Below are 24,063 nucleotides of genomic sequence, written 5' to 3' on the forward strand. Positions count from 1 at the left end.
CCGTATGATATCACTTACATGTGGAATCTAAAATATGACACAAATGAACATATCTATGAAACAGAAACAGAATCATGGGCACAGAGAACAGACTGGTGGTTGCCAAGAGGTTGGGGGAGGGATGGAGTAGGAGGTTGGGTTAGCAGATATAAGCTTTTACACATAAAATGGATAAGCAACAAGGTCCTACTGGATAGCACAGAGAACTATATTCAATATCCTACGATAAACCACAATGGGAAAGAATTTTTTAAAAGAAATTTTTAATTGATTTACTTTGCTGTACAGTAGTAATTAACACAACACTGTAAACCAACCATACTTCAATTTTTTTTTCCTTTCTTTGTATGAGTGGGAAAAGTATGCTGATATAAAATTTGACAAAATTAAAGTCCTCCAAACTTGTCACAGATCCTGCTAAACCGGCCTGAATTGGACAAAGACTATATAGAAATCAGTCAGATCAAAAGGATTTTAATGGAAATATGGAAGCTAGAAAACCAAATATTGTAACTTCAACATTTATTAAGAAAGTGTTTACTGTTAGTAACCATTTCCAACACTTTCCAAATATTATAGTAAAACTGCCTTAACACACAGGAACGCAGGAGTAAAAATTCAGTTATGTAAAATGCAGCATTCCATTTTTGCCAAGTTAACCAGAAACACTGTTTCATCAGTTTGTATTGTCCTTTTAAAGTGCACATATGTATACACACGTACACACACACATGGAGCTAAACTTAACCAGACAGTACATTGTAGAGAAAGAGGCCCAATGCTAAGAAAGTCAGCCCATCCCTGCTGATGAGGGGCAAATGGGGACGACCAATCCCAGGGGGGTTAAACCAAATTCATGTCATTTAAGACTGCGACACTGCCCATGTTCTACATTTCAAATAATGTTTATGTTTACTTATTTGCTTACATTAAGGTGACTTGCAGGATTCCTCCTCCAAATACATTTTAAATTATTTTCTGGGGAAAATCAGCTCAATAAAAATTTCAAACATGACACATTTACATACTTTTAGTCATTTAGCAAAAAAGTACTGAGCACCTTCACTGAGTTGGAGACTCAGCAATGTATGAAACCCCTTCTCTTAATAAGCTTACATTCCAGTGGACATGAATTTAGGCATGCTCATCGTTGTATTAATATTTTCATTAAAATCCTGACCATACTCATGTCTTTTCTAAGCCCTAGTACAACAGCTGATTAAAGTCACTTGCAGTGATTGATATTCAAGGTCCCATGAAATCCCATATGGAACCCTGCTCATTAGATAAGTCTCTGCTGTGTGGTGTCCTGACTACTGTGAATGTTGATGTTGAGCAGAAACATTACATTTTCATGAAAGAAATTCTTTTTCTACTATGAGAACTCGAGTGAGTGGAAAATTTCAGCTCTTGTTTGAGGACTTCAGAACAAAATGGAACACCACATTACAGAACTTCGCTTCTGTACGGATTCTCTGATGAAGGGTAACCCTTACTATATTCTTCATTTGTATAGAATTTATCACCACTGTGGACTCTTTGATGAATCAGGAGCCCTGAACTCCAACGGAAACCCTTACCGCAAGCGTCACATTTGTAGGGTTTCTCTCCTGTGTGGACTCTCTGATGAGCCTGGAGGTTTGATCTCTGACTGAAGCCCTTTCCACACACTTCACATTTGTATGGTTTTTCCCCAGTGTGGACTCTGTGATGGGCTTGAAGACTTGAAAACCCACTGAAGCCCTTGCCGCACTGTTCACATTTATAGGGCCTCCCTTCTGTGTGGACCCTCTGATGGGCTTGGAGGCGGGAACTCTCACTGAAACCCTTCGTGCACACTGCACATTTGTAGGGTTTCCCTCCAGTGTGGACCCTCCGATGTGCTTCAAGGCGTGAGCTCTGACTAAAGCCCTTCCCACACATCTCACATTTATACGGCTTCACTCTGGTGTGGACTCTCTGGTGGCCTTGAAGATATGCTCTCTGACTGAAGCCCTTCCCACAAACCTCACAGATGTATGGTCTCTCTCCGGTGTGGACACTCTGATGGCTCTGAAGGTAAGACCTCTGACTGAAGCTCTTACCACACTCATCACACTGGTAGGGTTTCTCTCCTGTGTGGACTCTCTGATGGGCCAGAAGAGTTGAGGCCTTGCTGAAACCCTTCTCACATTCTCCACATTTATAGGGTTTCTCTCCTGTGTGAACCCTCTGATGAATTTGAAGATTAAAGCTCCAACTGAAGCCCTTCCCACACTCCTCACACTTGAATGGTTTTTCTCCCGTGTGGACCCTTTGGTGGCCTTGAAGGTGTGAACTCCGACTGAAGCCCTTCCCACACTCCTCGCACTTGTATGGTTTCTCGCCAGTGTGGACTCTCTGATGCCCTTGAAGGTATGAATTACGACTGAAGCCCTTCCCACAGGCCTCACATTTGTATGGTTTTTCTCCCGTGTGGACTCTCTGATGGGCTTGAAGGTATGAACTCCGACTGAAACCCTTGTCACACGCCTCACACTTATAAGGCTTCTCTCCTGTGTGGACTCTCTGGTGAACATTTAGAACGGATCTGTGACTGAAGCCTTTACCACATGCACTGCATTTGTACGGCTTCTCGCCAGTATGGACTCTCTGGTGATCTTTAAGTTTTGAATTCCAGTTGAAGCCATTCCCACATGCTTTGAAAGGTTTTTCTCCAATGTGAATTTTCTGACGGCCTTGAAGATACGAACTTTGGCTGAAGCTGTTACCACATGTGTAATGTTTACAGGGTTGTTCTCTAGTGTGGACTATCTGAAGGTCTTGAAAATGTGAGCCCAGACTGAAGCCATTGGCCTCAGAATTATAGGGAATCTCTTCCATGTGAACTCTGTGCTGAATGTTCAGATCTGAGTTACAAATGAAACGCTTCTCACACTCAACATCTGTGTATCGTTTCTCTTCAGTGTGGATTTTCTGATGGGCTTGAAGACAAGAATTCTCATTAAAGACATTCCCATTCTTCTCAGATTCATGGGATTCCTCCTCGATGTAGATCCTAACAATACTACTAAGGTTTAAGCTATGACTGAAGCCTTTCTCATACATGCTGCCTCTATCAGATGTCTCTCCTCTGGGTATAAGTTCATATGTGTTATGAAAGGAGCACTGATTGAGGCTCTCACCATATTCACGTTTAAACGGCTTCTCTTGTGTGTGTCCTTTCTGATGGGACTGCAGATGTAAATTCTCAAAAACACAATGATCTCCTCTACAAACACTCTGATGAATATGAAGAACTGACCTGTAACTACAGTCCTTTTCACACAGACTGTATCTACGGGGCTTTCCTTCTAAGTCTAATTGCTGATGAACTTCAGAGCTGGACTCATCGCTGAAGGCTTTTCTGTACTCATTACCAGGATAGGACTTTTGCCCTGTTTGAATATGATTAAGCAATGAAACCTTCATGACATCTTCTCCACAGTCATGGCAGCTAGAGTTTTTTTCTGTTCTGTGTACACCCAGAATGTCACTGTGATGTGAGATCCAACTGATGCTGTCAGATTTACAGAAACCATTTTCCATGGAAACTTGCTGACATTGACACTGATAATTACGTGACTCTGTAAGGTACATTTTCCTCCAAGAATGGTGGGCTCGCCAAGAGGGAAATTCTTGACTTTTTATGTCAATGGAACCGTCTCCTGTGTGAGTCAAGACATAGTTCTCATCTTCAGAAATCTGAATTGGTATTCCTGCCCAAACCTGGCAGGGGGAATCACCTTGTTTTTGCAACAGAGAAATATTCTCTTGGAAGTTTCTCATGGAATCTTGACACCCAGTTAACTTGCCTGCACCTTGTTGCCAGGACTGCCAGGTGGAAAACTCTTTGGGGGAAAAACAGCTTAATCCCACTTCTTGAATACTTTCCATATTATGTGGACTCTTGGTTCCTATAAGAATAAGGAGATTTTAGACACATGTGCAATGAATGCTTTTATTCAGAGATTTCAAGATTCTGCACTTAGATCATGACATGAAACTTCAATAAACTGGAGGAAAGTTTGTTACTACCTCTGACAATACTTAGAATATCCTTTTCCTTTGACTACACCAGGAATAGAAGTAGGATCCACAGAATCTGGGCTACGCATATGCCTCAAAATCAGGGCTATGCAATGCAACCTGGACATCAAAGATGGTTTTTGATGGAGGGTCAAAAGGCCTAGTTAAACCATGCACACATTATCATGGGCTGCCTGGAGATTCCAAGGAAAAAACAGAAGGGGGTAGTCTCAAACTGGAAAGAATTTAGTTTCAAGTGGACAAATCTGTTTTGCCCTGATAGTAATTTATTGTTTTTCTCTGCCACTTGGACATGGTAATGGTTTTTTTTGTTTGTTTGTTTTTAAGAAGATCATGTGTTAAATGCTATGCGGATGAAGGTAAACAGAGACCTTTAATCGATTCTTGAGGTCTTGTATGGCCTAACTCTAATGAGTTCATTTTCATGAGAATAATAAGTTCTCCTATGTCACTGTAAGCCATCATCAGTTTTAACTCCTTTTAAAATATATTTTGCGATTAGCAAGGGCCATGGGGCAGGTGAAATGTGAAACACTGTGACAGAATTGTACAGGTAAGATGGGAATTTGCTCTATGACTCAAGAAACTCAAACCAGGGCTCTGTAACAACCTAGAGGGGTGGGATGGGAAGGGAGGTAGGAGGGAGGGTCAAGAGGGAAGGAACATATGTATACCTATGGCTGATTCATGTTTATGTTTGGCAGAAACCAACACAACACTGTAAAGCAAGTATCCTTCAATTAAAAGTAAATCAATCTAATTCAAAAAAGAATTGCACAGGCAAGTTTCGTGGTCCTTTGAGGCAACTTAAGAAGCAAAACTCAATGAACACTGACTTTGTCATTTTGCTGGAAAAGCACTTTAATGTTTACGGAATCTGAGGCACTGGAAGAGTTGAAGATGGGCATGTTTGGGTGGAAGTGGCTTGTCTGTTAGTTACTAAACCTCAGGTTATCAGCAGGCAGCGTATCATTCACATCCTAGCGAGAAGTATACTTATTCCCAGAGAACAAGGGGTCCAACAGGGCTGAAGCAATAACACGCACTCTCCTAATACTTGGCAAAACATTAATTCTCTTTCAGTATCCAAAGTGAGGGGAAAAAGACAGTAAAGGGGATTTTTTCTCATAATGTGAATATTACCTTCAAATGCAATAATTCTTCCTTAGCTGCTTGTGCGTTCCTGTCTCTAAACACTGGAGTGTATTGCACACAGGGAAGGGCACTTTGCTGTGTGAACTGTCTCACCCTCACTGCCTATTGCACTCCTAGTGAAAAGTGGCTGCTCAATAAGCATATGACGAATAGATCACAGCTTGAGTCATTCAGTCACAGAACTGAAAGGGCATGCATGTGTAAGTTACTTTTTATGGGAAAGAAGCTGGTGATGGCAATTTTACTGCACAGCCGAAAGGCTGTATGAGAGGCAGGGGTACACTCAGTTATCACTTGCCAGAGAGAAAGCAAAGGTCACGAGAGTCTTGTGGACTGTGTCTTTTTAATTTTGAAAATAACCTTTGGAATGGTGTAGTTTTTCTCACACAAAATCTTACTCTTAGCCCCACCCTATCCCCAACTTCTAAAAAAAGGAAAAAAATAAAGGGCGACCCTGACGACTGTGTGGCAGCAGGCTCTGGGGCAATGCGTTGGCTACAGGGCCTACCGCACATCCACGAGTACTCATCTCAGTACTTAAAAACAAGAATGCTTAGTGACGTCTTTGGTTTCTCAGAAGCAAGGTACAGTTATTACACTAACATTCTGTCACCTAAAGATGAAATGGAGTTCCCTGGTGGTCCAGTGGCTACGACTCCATGCTCCCAATGCAGGGGGCCTGGGTTCCATCCCTGGTGAGGGAACTAGATCCCACATGCTGCAACTAAGACCCAGGACAGTTCAAAAAAAAGAGTATATGTATATATATATAGCTAAATGCTGCAAGTTACAGCCACATATTGGATTATGTAGCAATGATTTTTTTTTTTTGCAACGATTTCTTGAAAAAAAAAAAAAGAGTTATAATCTCAGATTGGGAGGGATTTCCCCAAGGTACCATGAAGGTGAAAAATTAGTACTTTAAAAATAAGAACATATATTTTCAAAATTTTGCATGAATATAAGGTATAAACATGTTAATATATGGAAATACTAATTAAAAAGGTACTTCAAAATATGACATTACATTCCCACTGATACTATCAGGCAGGGGGACTAGCACACTATGGCCCTAGCTCTGTTTTTGTATAGCCTAGGAACAAGAATAGATTTTACATTTTTTAAACTGGTGTAAGAAGAAACATTTGGTCTCTCTGACAGAGATCAAATATGGTCAGCAAAACCTAAAATATTTACCATCTGGCCCTTCAGAGGAAAAGTTTGCTGACACTTTCTCTAAAGAGTATGTTGCCTGTAGGACCTTGAACCTGAACTGAAACAAGAACAGAAAAATCATAGAAGTGAAGTAATTTGTTTTGAAATTTTCAGTTGACTCTCATTTCCACCCAGGAGCATTCCCAGCTGCATAACTGTGACCGTGGCTTTTGACACCAGAGTCTGAGGACTCAAGAAACATTACTAAAAATGTTTGGACTCACATAAATGTCCAGCTTGGAAGTTCTACTTCAAAAAGAAAATTATAGGCCAGTACCCCCAGTGGACATGATGCAAAAATCCTCAACAAAATATTCTGAATTCAACAGCACATTAAAAGATTGTACACGACAACCACATGGGACTCATTCTAGGGATGCAAGGATGGTTCAACATCTTCAAATCACTACACATGACACCCAATATTAACAAAATGAAGGATAAAAATCATATGATCAGAAGCAACAAAAGCAAAAATAAACAAGTGGGACTACATCAAACTAAGAAGCTTCTGCACAGCAAAGGAAACCAACAGCAAAATGAAAAGGCAAACTTACTGAATGGGAGAAAATATTTGTAAATCATACATTTGATAAGGGCTTAATATCCAAACTACATAGAGAACTCATACAATTCAATAGCAAAAAAACAAACTATTCAATTAAAAAAAAGTGGGCAGAAGACCTGAATAGTCATTTTCCCGAAGAAGACACACAGATGGCCAACAGGTTCATAAAAAGATGCTCAACAACATTAATCGCCAGGGAAATACAAATCAAAATTACAGTGAGCTATCAACTCCCATCTGTTAGAATGGCTATTATCAAAACTATATGGGTGTGTACTCAGCCACTTCAGTCGTGTCTGACTCTTTGCGACCCTATGGACCATGGCTCTAAGACAAGAGATGACAAATGCTGGCAAGGATGTAGAGAAAAGGGTTTTGGGAACCCTTGTACACTGCCGGTGGGAATATAAGTCAGTGCAGCCACTATGGAAGTCGTTATAGAGGTTCCTCAAAAAATTAAAAATAGAATTATCATATGATTCAGCAATTCTACTTCTAGGTATTCATCTGAAGAAAAAGAAAACACTAACTTAAAAAAATACAGCCCATAGGGCTGCAAAGAATCAGACATGACTAAACAACAACAAATGTACATTGTACATGTACATTGCAGAATTATTTACAACAGTCAAGATAAGGGAACAATCTTAGTGTCCACTGATGGATAAATGGATAAAGAAAATTCAACCATAAATAAAAATGAAACCTTGCCATTTGCAACAATACAGGTAGACCTTGGAGGTATTTAAAGACAAATCCTGCTTGATCTCTATTATATGTGGAATCTAAAACCACTCCCCAACATACAAACACACCAACCAAGCTCACAGATAACAGAAAACAGATGGTTGGTTGTGAGAGGCAGCAGTTTGGGGATGGGAGAAATAGGTGAACCGATTTTTTTTTTAATTTAAATAAATTGAATAAAATTAAAAAAAAAAAAAAAAGAAAACTGTAGCTAGGTCAAGAGACTGTTACATGTTAGAGGATGCGAGAGTAAGAAGTAAGAACAGAATGAGAAGATAAAGAACTGGGCATTTGAATGAGGAAGTTAATGCAAGAGTGTCTCATCTGAAATGGCTGCATGGGAGGGCAGATTATCCTTCAGCACTGATCATTTCTGATATTTCTTTTAGTTGCCTGGCTATTCTTAACCTCTTAGGAATAATGAGTACCTATCCATGAATACTAAAGGACACCTAAACAGAATCAGGACAGGCGTTCATCCGATGACAAAGGACACTCTGGAGCATCTATCACATGGTTTACTCTACACCTGTTAGCTGCCTCAGGGAGCACTGAAGACAGTGAAGACCAGGCATGTATTAACCGACTCACTCATTCTAGGCACAGAGCAAAGCAAGCCAAGTAACCTGAAGCAGAAGCACCACTGAGGCAGGTCTGATGGGCAGCAACTGGGCCAGTGCAGCTGGGACAGAAGGAATGAGCTAGAATAGGGGAAGCTAGAGCAGTGAGGGTACCGACACCTCAGGGCCTGACACCTGCTGACTCGTGTCCTGGGAGGGGTCCTCTGGCTGCTGGGTGACTGCGGGATGGTTCTCACCTGAACACCCACCTCTCTGGGTCTCCATCATCAAAAGCTCTTCTCTCTCCAGCTGGAATATAAGCTCTGGTTTGAAGGGCTGATTTCCTGTAAAAAAGGAGAGAAGAGCAAAAGTATTCAATTTTGACTAAGTCTAGCTTGTGGTTTTTTGTTTTTTTCCCCTCCTGAATCATATTTTTGTTTTGGGGGTTTTTTTATCTTCTGAATTATGTTTTTGGTGTCATATCTAAGAAATCTTTGCCTAACCTAATGTCATGAAAATTTTCTCCTGTGTTTCCATCTACAAGTTTCACACTTCTACATTTTACATTAGGCCCTTCATCCACTTTGAGTTAATCTTTCATTTTGTAGGTGTGAGGCATGCAAATATATGCATACGGAAGTCCTAAGTGTTTCAGCACCATCTGTTGAAACAATACTTTCTCCAGTGAATTGCCTTGGCACCTGCAGTACATATAAAATAGTCTCAGAGTTGCTTATTCCGTTCACTGCAATAAACAAATCCACTAAGAAGTGTTGAGGATTGCAATTCATTCTCGCATCCTCCTCCCACTAGACCTAAAACTAAAGGTATATAGAGTTATAGACTGTATTCTTTAGCTACTTCCATGAATCCTTTCTCTGTTCACTGTGGTTAAGGTATTCCTTTCAAACACAATTCATTTTTCTTTTCGATGACCATCCCTCCACATTCTTATTTATTTTTTAGAATGCGCTGAACTAAATATTTTCTTAAAAGACTTTTTTGCTGTGGATCATTTTTTAAAAGTCTATTGAATTTGTTACAGTATTGCTTCTGTTTTATGTTTTGTTTTTTTGACTGCAAGGCATGTGGGATCTTAATTCCCCAACCAGGGATTGAACCTGCACTTTTTGCATTGGAAGGTGGAGTCTTAACCACTGGACCACCAGGGAAGTCCCCTAACATATTTTCAAAAGTCCAAACTAGACAAAAAGGTATTACTCAGACAAGAGTGACTCTCTCAAACATCCCTTCTACACTATCACAACTCACCATTGACAAAAAACTAAATTCATGATTTCCTGATTAATCCTTGTGTTGCTTACATATATTTACTTATTTTCCCTTTTTTCCCCTTACACAAACAGGTATACTATTAATGCTCTTTTGTACTTGGTTATCTTCAGGGAAAATTCCTACAAGTGAGTTGCTGAGAACAGGTAAATCCATAGTTCTGTTAGGCACTGTCAAATTCTCTCCATAGGGGAGGTATCGTGTTGCATTCCCACTGTCAAAACATGAAAGTGCTTTACTCCCCACAACTTTGCCCCCCCAAAAATAGTGTTAAGTTTCTGAATTCTGGGGGACTTCCCTAGCGGTCCAGTGGTTAAGACTTGGTGCTTGGGGCCTGGGTTCAATCCCTGGTTGGGGAATGAAGATCCCATAACCTTCATGAGACAGCCAAAAAAAAAAGTTTTTGAATTTTTGCGAACCTCATGAATGAAAAATGGTGTTTCAGTGTAATTTGAATTAGCACCCCTCTTACTTTGAATGAAACTGAATAAATATTCATATGTATAGATATTTATATATATACACGTAGGTATATGAATATAGGTGTACACATCCAGACACACCCCTAATCCTCGCTCTAAGCCCTGAGACCAGGAAACAAAGATACCACAGTGGCAAGGACAATTCCTAGCATCCAAGGCCTATTCTGTAAGCTTTCCATATAACAGTGTAGCCTTGAGTATAACAGCTTTTAGTGAGTCCTCAGAGTCCTCTAGCAAATTATTTGGGCTCTGGGCACCCCCAGCTTGCCACTGGTGTCAGAGTGTAGTCCTGGGGATCTTGAACTTGGCCTGCACACAAAAGCATTTAGGGATATTAGGGCCATGTCATGTGTAAATTACCCTCAAATGGTTCAGAGAAAAATTATGCATATGAGAAAGAAAAGAGCATTCATATAAATGATAAAGTAAATGGGGTGAAATATTACTCTAGGTGTGTGTGCTGCACTCAGTCATGTCTGACTCTTTGTGATACATGGACTGTAGCTCCTCTGTCCATGGGATTTTTCAGGCAAGAATACAGGAGTGGGTTGCCATTTCCTCCTCCAGGGGATCTTCCCGACTCAGGGATCGAACTTAACCACCTGTGTCTCCTGCATTATAGGCAGATACTTTACCACTGAGCCATAGGTAAAAGCGATAGGGGTATTCTTGTTCTATACTTTTGTAAATTTTCTGTATGTTTGAAGACAGATATGTCACTAAAGCAGAAAAACCAAAATACCTCTGAAAAACCATAGCTACAGTTACTGGCACCATGAAAATCTGAAAAGCTGCAGCAACTCGACTTCATGGGGCAGGACCACAAGCTCCCCATTCATATTAATAGTTCAAGGGACATATTCTTTTCCTGGACAGAAACTCACTGTCTCTGTCTCTGGGAATACTAGGACTTGTAGCTACCTAAGCTGAGTGGACGATTTTAGGAGTTCCAGAGCTTCAAATGACTGCCCACAAAGGTCTCCCAGGAGGCTGATACTGAGTCCCCGAGGCGCTGTGCTCACCCACTGACAGCAGGTTCCGGAAGTTCTCCAGCATCACTTCCTGGTACAGCTTCCTCTGAGCCAAGTCCAGCAGCCCCAGCTCCTCCTCGGTGAAGACCACGGCCACGTCCTTGAAGGACACTGGCTCCTATAACGCCACACACACACACACACAATGTTTATGGAAGAGGGGCAGCCCTGAGAAAGTGTCAAGGATTGGGGGTGGTTCCGGATTCCCAAGGACCGAGTCAATTTCAGCAGCTGCCTTCTGTTTGCCTTTCACACGGCTGATTCCATCCACCAGAAAGGCTGCAGGAAAAGCAATCCTTGCACTTTAAACGGCTGCCCTTTGTTAGTGCCCCTGTAGTAAGTCCCTGGAGCTCTGCTGCATTGCGTGGGCTGCTAGAAAAGCTTTAGTTCCAACAGTGTGTGAAGGAGTCTGTTTTCCCTCTTTTTATACACATATACCGCTTATTTGATGTGCCAGACTTATAGGGCATGAGTCACCCTTCCTATTCAAGTATGGAGCCCCTCCTCTGTGCCCCCACCCAGATGTGCAGCGCTTATGGACACAGCTCTGGGGCCTCACTCTGCTGTGGTGCCCTGGACCCAGTCCTCATCCTCTCTTCATTTGCAGGCTGGTAACTGTACCTTAGGGTACTGGTGATAATAAAATGAGTCACTATAGGTAAAACACTTAGGAACAGTGCCTGGTACATAGTATGTACCCAGTGTGTGCATGCTAAGTTGGTTCAGCTGTGTCCAGCTCTTTGTGACACTATGGACTGTAGCCCACTAGGCTTTTCTGTCTCCAGGCCAGAGTACTGGAGTGGGTTGCCATGACCTCCAGATCTTCCCAAGCCAGGGATCGAAACCCTGTCTCTTTACATCTCCTACGTTAGCAGGCGGATGGGTTCCTTACCCCTAGAGTCACCTGGGGAGCCCAAGTATCTAATAAATGCTAACTATTATTGTGACTACTATTACCATTATCATTGCTGACATTCCACTTCACGCTACACAGTAATTCAAGGAACTGATGGTTGAGAATATAGTGAACTGATACAAATAATGCATGCTTACTTCGTTTTAGAGTATATATTATTAACAATGTTGCAAGATTGTTTCCATATAGACCTTAGTCCCTAGAACTCTGCTGGTTATCTCCTGAAGATAAATTACAAAAACTAGAAAAGGTAATGTTGAAGAATAACAAACTTTAAAGTTTTGAGACCATAATGGCAGGTGTTTCCTCCAAAAAGATTTTTCTTAGTTTATTCTGCTTCCAAGAAAGTATAAATTCCTAAGCCTCCATACCTTGGCCAACAATGGACATGAATACTTAAAAGCAAAATCAAAAAAACTTTGATAATCCCAGAAGTCAATTTGAGAAGCCAAAATTAGTTATCTCAAAAAACTTTCACAAAATTGATAAGTAATGAAGATTACTCTCTTTTCATATGTTTGCTGGTCATCTCTGTTTCTTGTTTTGTAATAACATTCATTCACCTGGGGACAGCAAGGCCTTTTCTTCCATATATGATATAAAGACTTTTCTTCCTACCTTGTTATCTGTCTTTTAATTTTTTTGCTATAGGGAAATTTAAAATTTCTATATGAAGGCCTGCTCAACAGTGCATTTGTTCCGGCTGGAGAGTCAAACATCACAACTTCAAGTCTTGGTCTCTGAGTGAGAACTCTGGTTTGGTTTGTTTTTTTGTTTTTGTTCTGTGTCTCTTTCCACCCCAATAGAATGCTTGATACTCTTGGTCCAGAAAGACTTGGGAATTGACCAGACACGTGCCTACTGTAGAAACCTGAACAGGACCTGAACTTACATGAACCTCTTATTTTCATGTTGATGGTGAAGATGATTCAGTCCCTCTCAGAGCAGTGAATAGAGTTACAGATGGAAAGTGCCTGTGTCTTTTTTTTGGAGTATAGTTGCTTTACAAGTGATAGTTTCTGCTGTACAGTGTCTGTATGACTTACAATATGTCTAAAATTTTAAAAATAAATGAATTTTATATACATTTATTTTTATTTAATTTTTAAGATTAAATATAGGGAAAATGATTCTGTTGTGTAAAACTGTGAGAATCATCAAGATGTTAAAGGCTGTAGATGAGGACTACTTTTCTAAAAAGGAGGAGAGTGTATAATAGTTCATTGAAATAATATTAGATGACAAAAATTGAGTGCTATAATCTTAAGTGAAAAAAAGACAATTCAAAACTGTATCTATTATTGCAAGTCTAGTTATGAATGCACATGAAAAATAAACATAAAAAAACAAGTGATGTAGGCAGGGTAATAATATGTGGGCCTTCCCATTTTAAAAATTTCTATTCTCTTTTACACTATTAGTTGTGAAACAAAATGGCAATATATAAAAACTGAGAAAGAAAATTTTTAAAAAAAGTGAACCAATAGAGCATGACACACGAATGGTATTAAATGTCTGCTGTCATTCTTTACTCTGGCAAGGGAGAAAAATAAGGTATCCTGTTAAGTGACAGAAATAAAAAATCCAACTCACCTGGAACTTCATCATCTTCTTGTCCTTTTCCTGGGGAAAGGCAGAGACCTGAAGAGACACAAAACAAGAAGGAAGCCATGAGAGAGGGGGAAACGCATCTCTGTGCAAATCAGAAAAAGGTGTCCCTTCTCCTGGGCAGATGCAGCCACATACACCTTCACAGGCAGGGTGTGGGCTGGGGTGTAACCATCCCTAGGCTGACCCGGCAGGCTGCCCACAAGTGAGGGGCAGCCTGCACCACCACACCCTGCAGCCCTCACACAGCTTGAGCCTCCCCAGATATGCACTGTGAACCTGGGGACCATGGGAAAGGAGACAGAGTTAAGTGGGGGAGGAGAGGTGCTTGTTAAAAGTACCTCTGGGGACAATGAGCTTTTAAAACCTCTAATTGCTATAGATTTGCTGCACATTTGCTCTATATTCCTTGTGTGTGTGCTAAGTCATGTCTGACTCCTGGTGACCCAGTGCACTGTAGCCCACCAGGCTCCTCTGTCCGTGGAATTTTCCAGGCAAGAATGCTGGAGTGGGTTGCCATTTCCTTCTCCAGGGGATCTTCCCAACCCAGGGATCAAACCCACATCTCTTGCATCTCCTGCATTAGCAGACAGATTCTTTACCTCTGCACCACCTGGGAATTGCTCTATATTGGCACTGTTAAAGATTTGCTATAGGTTTTTTAACCATGGTTAAATTAATTAACCTCTCTAGGCTTACTTCTGCAAGCTGCAACACTAGGATTGTAATAGTACAAATACCGTAAGATTGCTGTGAGGATACATGGGTGAGTAGCGAAAAATTATTGTAACTATACCAGTGTTTTACATTAATATCTGGTAGCTTCAGAGAAGCAGGTACTATTCTGCAATATAAAACAGTACTTACAAATGGTGGTTGTAAGAAAATCTGGGCAGCGGAGATTATGGCTTTTCACTTAATAATTTGTTGCCCTGATACTATTGCGGGTGGCCAAAAGGTTCATTCGGGTTTTCTGTACCATATTAGGGAAGAACCCAAAAGAACTTTTTCACCAACCCAATAACATTCATTTAGACTTTGAGACCACCCTTCTGAGAAGTTTAATGGCTGGTGAATGTTCCTCCTGAAGCCGGAGGAGATTCCAGTGGTACACCCCTCTTCCCACGTGGATATGATAAAGACTATAGAAGCCCGTGATGATATTGTATCTATGTGAAGCACTGGCTCCGTGCTTGACCCATGGGAGGATCTGGAAACCACGAGTTTGACTTCTTGGGTTCTTCCTCAAGGTTATTTACCATTCTCAACCATCATTTACTGTTATTTATCTTCTTTACTATTCCCAAGCCACTTCCAAGTCATCTGTGGAAGAAAAAGAACTCAAAAGAAGGGGGAGGGGGCTAATCACAGGCTTTGTGGCCACAGTGTCTCCATGGAATAAGGTTCCTTTTGTTCCTTTTACAACCTTTAGATGTAAAAACCATTCTCAGCTGGAGAGGGAGAGGAGCTTTACAAAAATAAGCCATGGGCAGTAGTTTGCCCACCTGCATCTTCCACCCTCTTAGGTTTTTTATTTTTTTAAGTCTTTATTGAATTTGTTACAATACTGCTTCCGTTTTGTGTTTTCTTGGCCTAGGAGGCATGTGGGATGTCAGTTCCTCCACCAGGGACTGAACCTGCACTCCCTGCATTGGAAGGGGAAGATGTAACACTGGACTGCCAGGGAAGTCCTTGTTCTCTTAGCTTTTAACACTCAGCTGCTCCAGGATACCTTTTAACAAGTAACTGACTACAGTCGTATTAATTCCTAAAACCCAGTTTGCCACTCTAATAAAAGCAATGCTTTGTCCAAGTAGGTGATGAGGCAGGGTGGGAGGAGTCAGTCCCTGGGTTGGGAAAATCCCCCCGAGGAGGGCATGGCAACCCACTCCAGTATTCTTGCCTAGAGAATCCCGTAGAGGAGCCTGGTGGGCTACAGTCCATAAGGGTTGCAAAGAGTCGAACAGGACTGAGCATGTATGTAGCAAAGTAAAGTTTTGCAAGTTAATTAACCCCTCAATGCCTCTGTTTCTTCATCTGTAAAATGTAAATAAAAACAGGAAGGATTCTATAGCAGTCCAGTGGTTAGGAATCCCCGCTTTCACTGTCCAGGGTGCTGGTTCATTCCCTTGCTGAGGAACTAAGATGCCACGGGCAGCACAACATGGCCCAAAATATATTTTTTTAATGGAAATAAAAATAGGTTTATCATGAAGAATACATGAGTTAATGCATCATAGCGTTAGAAATCCAGTGAAGTTCATAACAAGCACCCAATAAAGATTAGTTATTATCAGTGTCATCCTCATTGTCACCATGAAATATACAAAAGCCGCACATTAGCCCATTTGTTTCTAAGTATATTTATTTTAGGTAGTAATTATCAGTAGGTATACATCACCTTTTGAATATTCCTAAAAAGCTGGTGGCTTCAGCATCCCAGCAAAACTGACTGCAATATGAAATGTGTATGAAAGTAAACTCACTTCAGTGACAACTAACTTTGAGTCACAAGTAGTGCCAAGTGACTTTATCAATTTCCACTGCTGTCGAAAGTTAAAACAAAGAATATCTTCATTCCTGCACAATCTTTTAGTGTGATGCAATGGCCAAAACTCACAGGATTTACACTAATTCTACTGTATGTAGGTTAAACAATAAATGTTAAAAATTGAATGAAGCTTTCAGCAAGCACTTTTCCAACCTTAAATAAAGATCACCTAGGGTTCCTATTAAAAGGAAGCACCTTGGTCCCACCCCTACCTACCAAATTCTAACTAAATTGGTATGAAACTGGATCCTAGGACTTGCCTCTATATAGAGCTCCCAGGTGATAATGGTGCTTGAAAGACGCCAGAGAAGAACAATGCATTGCCTACAGGGGTACAGTGATTCAAACAGTTCCAGATTTTTCATTGGAAGTCACGAGGCCAGAAGGAAATAGCACAATACTTTTAAAGGAGGGAAAGAAAAGAACTGTCAAAGCAGAGTTATATACTAAAGACAACAGTTTAGAAAAATATTTAGGGATGAAGTCTCGTGAAAATGTTCTCAGATAACTCAGAATTCATAGGGAACTGACTTGCCTTAAAAGGATTGGTAAAGGAAAACTTTCAAAGGCAACAAGGGAAAAAAAAATTGTATCATCAGGAAGGAGTCACAGAACAGTAAATATCTGAGAAAACATGATAGATGACTTATCTCTTGAGTCCTTTAAAATATATTTTGCAAAAAAATAAAAAATAAAATATATTTTGCCATTGGATGCAAAAATTATAACACTGACAGGGTTTTCAAAGTATTTATTGGGTTAGCCAAAAAGTTTGTTCTGATTTGTCTGTAAGAATTTTTTATATGATAACTAGAACATAAACATAATGCATTATTTTTCTCTGGGTAATGCTTTGTGGTTTCTTTGTCTTTAGTTTTGAGTTTATCCTGTTTGGGATGTGCTCAATTTCTTAAAAGAAAACTTCTAGGTTACACTTAAGATACTAGAGAAGAGAAGCAAAATAAACCCAAGTCAAGCAAAAGAAAGGAAAAAATAAAGGTAAATGCAGAAATCAATGAAACTGAAAACAGATGTGTAATAGCCAAGTCAATGAAACCAAAAATATGCGTGTTTTTTTTTTTTTTTTTACTGTAACAAAAACTCTAGCAAGAACAGCAAAGAATAAAACAGAGATTAAAAAAAAGTTACCAATATTAGGAATGAAAGAGTACATATCATGACCTCTAGGAGAAAACATAAGAGAAACTCTTCCTGACTTCGAGTTAGGCAGAGTTCTTAGATGTGAAAAGCACAACTCATAAAACACTGTTAAATCAGACTTCATCAAAATTAAAATTTTGCTCTGTAAAATACACTGTTCGGAGGATGAAAAGACAAGCCAGTCTGAGAAAAACTATTTGCAAATGACATCTGACAAAGAACTTATATTTAGAATACATGAATAACTCTCAAACATCAATAGTAACGAAAATACAACTCAGTTACTCAATTTAAAACTTAGCAAAACATATAAAGTGAAGAAGATAAATAAGTTGAAGAAAAGATGTATCTGCTGTACATTATTAGGCATTAGGGAAATGTAAATTAGTCACAATAAAATAACAACACAGGTCTATCATAATAAAGGTTTTTAAAAAACCAACAGAGAATGCCGACAAGGATGTGAAGAACCTGGAACTGCCGTACATCATTAATGGGAACGCAAAACAGCAGATATCCTGAGAACAGTTTGGCTGCTTCTTACAAAGTTACACATACATTTTCTATATGACCCACCAATCCCATTCCTGGTTATAAATTCTAGAGAAATAAGCAAACAAAACAAAACGAAGCCTTGTACACAGGTGTTTATAACATCTTATTCCTAACTACCAAAAGCTGGGTTGCTCAGCTGGTAAAAAATCTGCCTACAATGCAGGTGACCTCGGTTCAATTCCTGGGTCAGAAGTTCCCCTGGAGAAGGGACAGGCTATCCAGACCAGTATTCTTGGGCTTTCCTGGTGGCTCAGACAGTAAAGAATCTGCGTGCAATGCGGCAGACCTGGGCTTGATCCCTGGGTTGGGAAGATTCCCTGGAGAAGGGCATGGCAACCCTCTGCAGTATTCTTGCCTGGAGAATCTCCATGGACAGAGAGGCCTGGCGGGCTACAGTCGACGGGGTCACAAAGAGTCGGACATGACTGATCAACTAAGCACAGCACAAAAACATTCCAAATTTTCTTCAACGGGTGAATAAACTAGTATAACCATAAACGTAGTATTAACCAGCAACAAAAACAAAGTACTGATACACACAACAACTTGGATGAATGTAAAAGGCATTATGCTGGGAATGGTTCTCAGAACTCTCTGAGATGCTGTTCCCGGGTTATAACCCTCAATCTGGAACAAATAAAATTTTCCATTAAAAAAAAAAGGCATTATCTGAGTAAAAGATACCAACCTTTAAGGTAAGATACCATGGTATCTTACACATGGTACAAGCTCATTTAAGTGGCATTCTCAAAAAGATGAAACTACAGGGTTATAGTGGTTTCCAGTGCTTATAGACACAGCGAGGGGTGATTATAAAGGAAAAATAGATTTTTTTTGTTGGGGGGGGGGTGATGGCACTGTTCTGTAGTTGATGATGGGGGTGATTATACAAATCTATACCTGTGGCAAAATTAACAGAATTGTACCCTTGAAAGGGAAAAATAGTCAACTGTATGATGACTGTTTTTAAAAAACCTGCCTCTCATCTGTAAAATGAGGGTAACTGTAGAGACATAAGGTAATATCTGTAAGTCACTGGAAACACTACCTAGTCATAAAACACAATCTATAAATGTTTGCTATCATCATTTTGCTTGTTTTATATCATGAAAAGAATTGTTCAGAAACATTTCAATAATCTGAAATAAATGGTGGACTCTAATTTGCCAGTATTAAAGGTGATTAAGGAGTATCCCCATGGATTACTTCTTTTCTGTTTCGTCACCTAATTCCAATTCCAATTTCAGGAATTTTGCACTGCAAATCCTTGGTGCTGACAGTCTGTTGAGTGGCTACTCTAACTCCAAATCTTTGCCAATCTTGTCCTGTGTGCTGGGCACACAGAGAAAAATATCACATGGTCCCAGGAAAAGAAGAATTTTCAGTGTACAAGAGTGGTCCAATGGTTAAGACTCCGACCCGGATTTGATCTCTGGTGGGAGGACTAAGGTCCCACACGCTGCGGGGCAACTACTGAGCCTGTCCATTCTGTGGCCCGTGTGCCACAGCTAGAGAGAACCCCAGCCCCACAACAAAAGATCCCGTGTGCTGCAATGAAGATCCTGAGTGCCACAACTAAGACCCAATGCAGCCAAATAAATAAATATTTTTAAAAAAGAAGAAGAAACAAAGAGCCCTGAGACACGGGTAAGTCAAACTGCACAGCAGAAGACAAATGTCCTCACCATCACTCTCCAAAGTGCAATGCTCTTATGTCCCCTCGCTTTCTCAGAAGAATGTCATTTCCCAAGCTGCAAAAATAAAAACCTTAAAGTAGCTGCTAACATCTCCCTTTCTTGGTCTTGCATATAAACAATGTGTCGTAATCAATTTTTGGCAGTTATAATCATAAATCGATCACTATTGTACTGACTCAGTGTTGGAGACTTGCTTTAAAATACTGAACAACAACAACAAAAAAAATTGGGTGGGAGAATGTGTTGATACAAGACTGACAAATGATAACAAGGGTTGAATATGGGTGATGGTTCTCTAGGGGTCCATTATTTTATTCTTATTACATTAGGCTCTGCTTGTAAATTTCCATTGTAAAAATTTAACAGGGAAATAAAATCTGTCATACCTATTTTCAAAACTTAAGTAAAAATCCAAAAATAAATCTACAGAACAGGAAAATATTAAAATATTACTATTGTTATCTCTATATCCTTACACTCCATGTATTTTCTTAATTCTCTATAATATGCAAGCATTATTTTATAATCAAAATATGAGCTATAATATTATTTCAAATAAAACACAAATAAACTGCAGATGACTGAAAAAGTATCATGAAAAACTCAAAACGTTCATGGCCCCCTACAAAAATCCAAACATGCCTTCTCAGTGTGACATTAAACATATTAAGAACCAGAGCAGCATATTGAAACTTGCTGCTGTTCAGTTGCTCAGTCATGTCCGACTCTTTGTGACCCCATGGGCTGCAGCATGCCAGACCTCCCTGTCCTTCATTATCTCCTGGGATTTGCTCAAACTCATGTCCGTTGAGTCGATGATGCCATCCAACCATCTCACACTCTGTCGCTCCCTTCTCCTCCTGCCCTCAATCTTTCCCAGCATCAGGGTCTTGAAACTACCTAAATTCTAATCCCAACTAAGCCTCTTCCTGTGTGGTCTAGAATAAACAGCTCATGCTCAGGACTTCCCACGTAGTCCGGGGCTAAGACTCCATGCTTCCAACACAGGGGCAAGGATTCAATCCCTGATCAGGGACCTAAATCCCACATGCCACAACTAAGATCCAGTGCAGCCAAATTAACTAAAGTACTTAATACTCTCTGTGTCTGTTTCCTCATCTTTAACATGAGAATAACAGTATCCCCTCTTGTAAGGATTAAGTACATTCATTCATATAAAGCTCTGAGAATAATGTTTAAATACTGTCATTATTAGCTTCCCAGGTGGCTCAGTGGTAAAGAATCCCCCTGCCAATGCAGAAGACACAAGAGACGGGGTTTCGATCCTTGGGTCTGGAAGATCCCCTGGAGGAGGAAATGGCAACCCACTCCAATATTCTTGCCTGAAAAATTCCATGGACAGAGCAGACTGTCGGGCTACAGGCATGACTGAGCATGCAAGTACAGGCTGTAATTATTAACAATTCCCAAGCACTCCCCCATCCCTTTTTAGTATTTATTTAACAAATATCAGGACATCTTTGTAGCAGAAGAATCTGTCCATGAGTGACATGAATGTCTTCTCCCTTGTGAAGAGATGACATAAGAGGAAGAAGGATGCTAAGTCCCACTCAGGTGAGGCTCTGCTGTCTGGGGCCAAAGGGTCATTCCCTTCTCACTGCAGCCTTTTTCAAGAAGTCGAGGCGTGAAGCAGAAAGGAAGCTGAGAGAAATCAGAACTCACAACAACATTCCCGTATAAATCTCAGTGCGCATCCCAGACTACGGTCAGAAGTGACCCTCTCCAAAAATTTAAATTTAAATTTAAAAATCATTACGAATCTGGGTACAGCCCTGACTCCTTCAGGGATCTGAGAAGGACCAGGAACCCTACAGCAAGAGCTCTGACCCCAACCCGGGTTCACAGAAGCCTTTAGGGAACCAAGCACTTCTCGGAAAATTAAAAAAATACTAGTAACAAGAGACCTTGTGATTTTTAACCACAGGGTAGCCTCTGTTCTAAGTCTTTTCCTATGCATTCTCATTTAACTCTCAAACTACCCCTATTAGGTTGACACTGCGGCTTCCCATGTGGCTCAGTGATAAAGAATCCGCCTGCCAAGGCAGGAGACGCAAGAGACGCGGGTTAGATCCCAGGGTCGGGAAGATCCCCTGGAGGACGTCACGGCAACCCACTCCAGCATTCTCACCTGGAGAACTCCATGGACAGAGGAGGCTGCCGGGCTGTAGTTCATGGGGTCGCAAAGAGCTGGACACGACTGAGCACACGTACACACGTAGACACTAATGCCAACTTTGAAGAAGAGGAAACAGGCAGAGACGTTGAGATTCTCGTGGAATATACTGTTAGGAAGCGTCATCACGGGCTGGTGGTCAGGAAATGGGTTGGGAAAGTACAGAACCCAGGAGACAAACGAAACCCAGCGACACAGGGCCCTGGCCGGGGCCCCTAAACGGGGGGGATGCACTGACAGTCCCGCGCTCCAGGAGGCTTATGCAAAGGGAGCACCATCCCCGCGGCGCCGCAGGCGGTTCCTTCCAGCAGGCCGAGGGCCAGGTCGCTGCTGGCCCACAACAAAGCGAAGAAAGGTCACTGTGGACGCGGAGAGAGGGGACCGGCAAACGGAGGGCTCACCTTTCCGAGAGGAACGAAGGCCGCGGCCTCGCGTACCTGAGCCGGAAGCGACTCTGCCTACAGAGACCTCCCGGACTACGCTTCCCAGAATTCCCGACAGGAGCACGGACACAACCACCGCCTGGAGCGGAAGTTAGTCAACGACGGTATTCCCTTACTACACTAACCAGAATTTCCAGGCACGTCCTAGCCTTCGAAAGGGCTGGTTGCTATACTGAGCTTGTGGATTGTATTTTCACAGCATCCCCGCTCGGAACGAATTTCGTAACCCCGCCTCCCTGGAGCCGAAACGTTTCCAAACCTAGAGCGCTCTACTGCGCAATTATGTATTTTCTGCAGCAGACAATGCATTAACATCGCCTTTTCAGAGCGTAATTGTCTCTGGGATTATTAAGAATTCAGTATTTTCTTGATGCTTTATATAGTCTCTTAATTATCTACAGCGTTCCATTATTCAGTTATTCGACCATTATTTCAGTAAAGTATCAACTTACTATTACTTGAAATAAAATACAATAAAAAGCTGAAGATGCCTGAGAAAGCTTACTGAAAACACAATCATTTACATAGCTTTCTTGGTCTTTTACAAACTATTCCTTCCAGACTAGACAACAAACAAATCCAAATGAGGTTGGGGACTGCAAATAGCTTGGTTATTCCCAATTCAGGTTCATAGTAGTTGGATGACCTCAGCTAAGAAAATTATGCTGAGTCTCAATATCCTCCTTTTTAAATGGGCAGATAACCCACCTCCCTTGGCTTTTGTGAGAATTAAATGTGATTTGTATCAAGCCCTTAAAATGGCTATTATCAGTATTATTTATGCCCAAGTATTCCTCCTACCCACTCCTATTCTATTCAACAAATATTTAAACATGTAGCAGAATGTGTAATAATTATTAAAATAAACTTCTCCACTGAGAAGAGAGATGATATGGCAAAAAGAAGGATGCTAAATCCTACTCAGGCTGAGGTTCTGCTGCTAGGACCTGGAATCATTCAGTTCTCCTTCCTACAGCCCTCTTCAAATTAGGGCTAAGAAAGGAAAGGAAGCAGGAAGAAATCAGAACTCTATATCCCTTGTGCATGCACACTATCCTGGAGACACATACCAATTCCACTTCTGAGACAGAAAATGAATCCAGAAAGAATCAAGGAATAGCCCAGATTCCTGCAGGGATCAGAGGGCTAGTAGTACTGCAGGTGGAAATCTGATCTCTTCCTGGACTCATACAAGTTTTCAGGTAACTGAACATCTGGAAGCAAGATCGCTTGGAGAAGTATCAATGACCTCAGATATGCAGATGACACCACCCTTATGGCAGAAAGCAAAGAGGAACTAAGAGCCTCTTGATGAAAGTGAAAGAGGAGAGTGAAAAAGCTGGCTTAAAACTCAACATTCAAAAAACTAAGATCATGGCATCCAGTCTCAACACTTCATGGCAAATAGATGGGGAAACAATGGAAACAGTGAGAGACTATTTTCTTGTGTGCCAAAATCACAGCAGATGGTTATTACAACCATAATATTAAAAGATGCTTGTTCCTTGGAAGAAAAGCTATGACCAACCTCGACAGCATATTAAAAAGCAGAGACATTACTTTGCTGATAAAGGTCTGTCTAGTCAAAGCTATGGTTTTTCCAATAGCCATGTATGGATGTGAGAGTTGTACCATAAAGAAAGCTGAGCACCGAAGAACTGATGCTTTTGAACTGTGGTGTTTGAGAAGACTCTTGAGAGTCCCTTGGACTGCAAAGAGATCCAACCAGTCCATCCTAAAGGAAATCAGTCCTGAATATTCACTGGAAGGACTGATGCTGAAGTTTCAATACTTTGGCCACCTGATACGAAGATCTGAC

General features: G+C 40.9%; 1 protein-coding gene across 4 annotated transcripts; it reads right to left on the reverse strand.

Moving 5' to 3' along the window:
• Window positions 1-246: 246 nt before the first annotated feature.
• ZNF112 (zinc finger protein 112) lies at window positions 247-22,248 on the reverse strand. Of its 4 annotated transcripts, XM_043899389.1 has the most exons (6): window positions 22,203-22,246; window positions 21,757-21,860; window positions 13,629-13,676; window positions 11,111-11,237; window positions 8,571-8,657; window positions 247-3,935 (listed from the first exon to the last, which is right to left on the reverse strand). In XM_043899389.1, exons 2-6 carry the CDS (start codon window positions 21,799-21,801, stop codon window positions 1,447-1,449), a joined length of 2,796 nt encoding a protein of 931 aa, XP_043755324.1. In that variant the 5' UTR covers window positions 21,802-21,860; window positions 22,203-22,246; the 3' UTR covers window positions 247-1,446. The 4 variants fall into 4 exon arrangements, with proteins under 4 accessions (XP_043755324.1, XP_043755323.1, XP_043755322.1 ...); XM_043899388.1 differs by having other exon boundaries at window positions 8,583-8,657; window positions 21,757-22,248; XM_043899387.1 differs by having other exon boundaries at window positions 21,757-22,248.
• Window positions 22,249-24,063: the final 1,815 nt, after the last annotated feature.

This window comes from Cervus elaphus, chromosome 4, assembly GCF_910594005.1.
Source record: "Cervus elaphus chromosome 4, mCerEla1.1, whole genome shotgun sequence".
In the NCBI taxonomy this organism is placed as follows: Eukaryota; Metazoa; Chordata; class Mammalia; order Artiodactyla; family Cervidae; genus Cervus; species Cervus elaphus.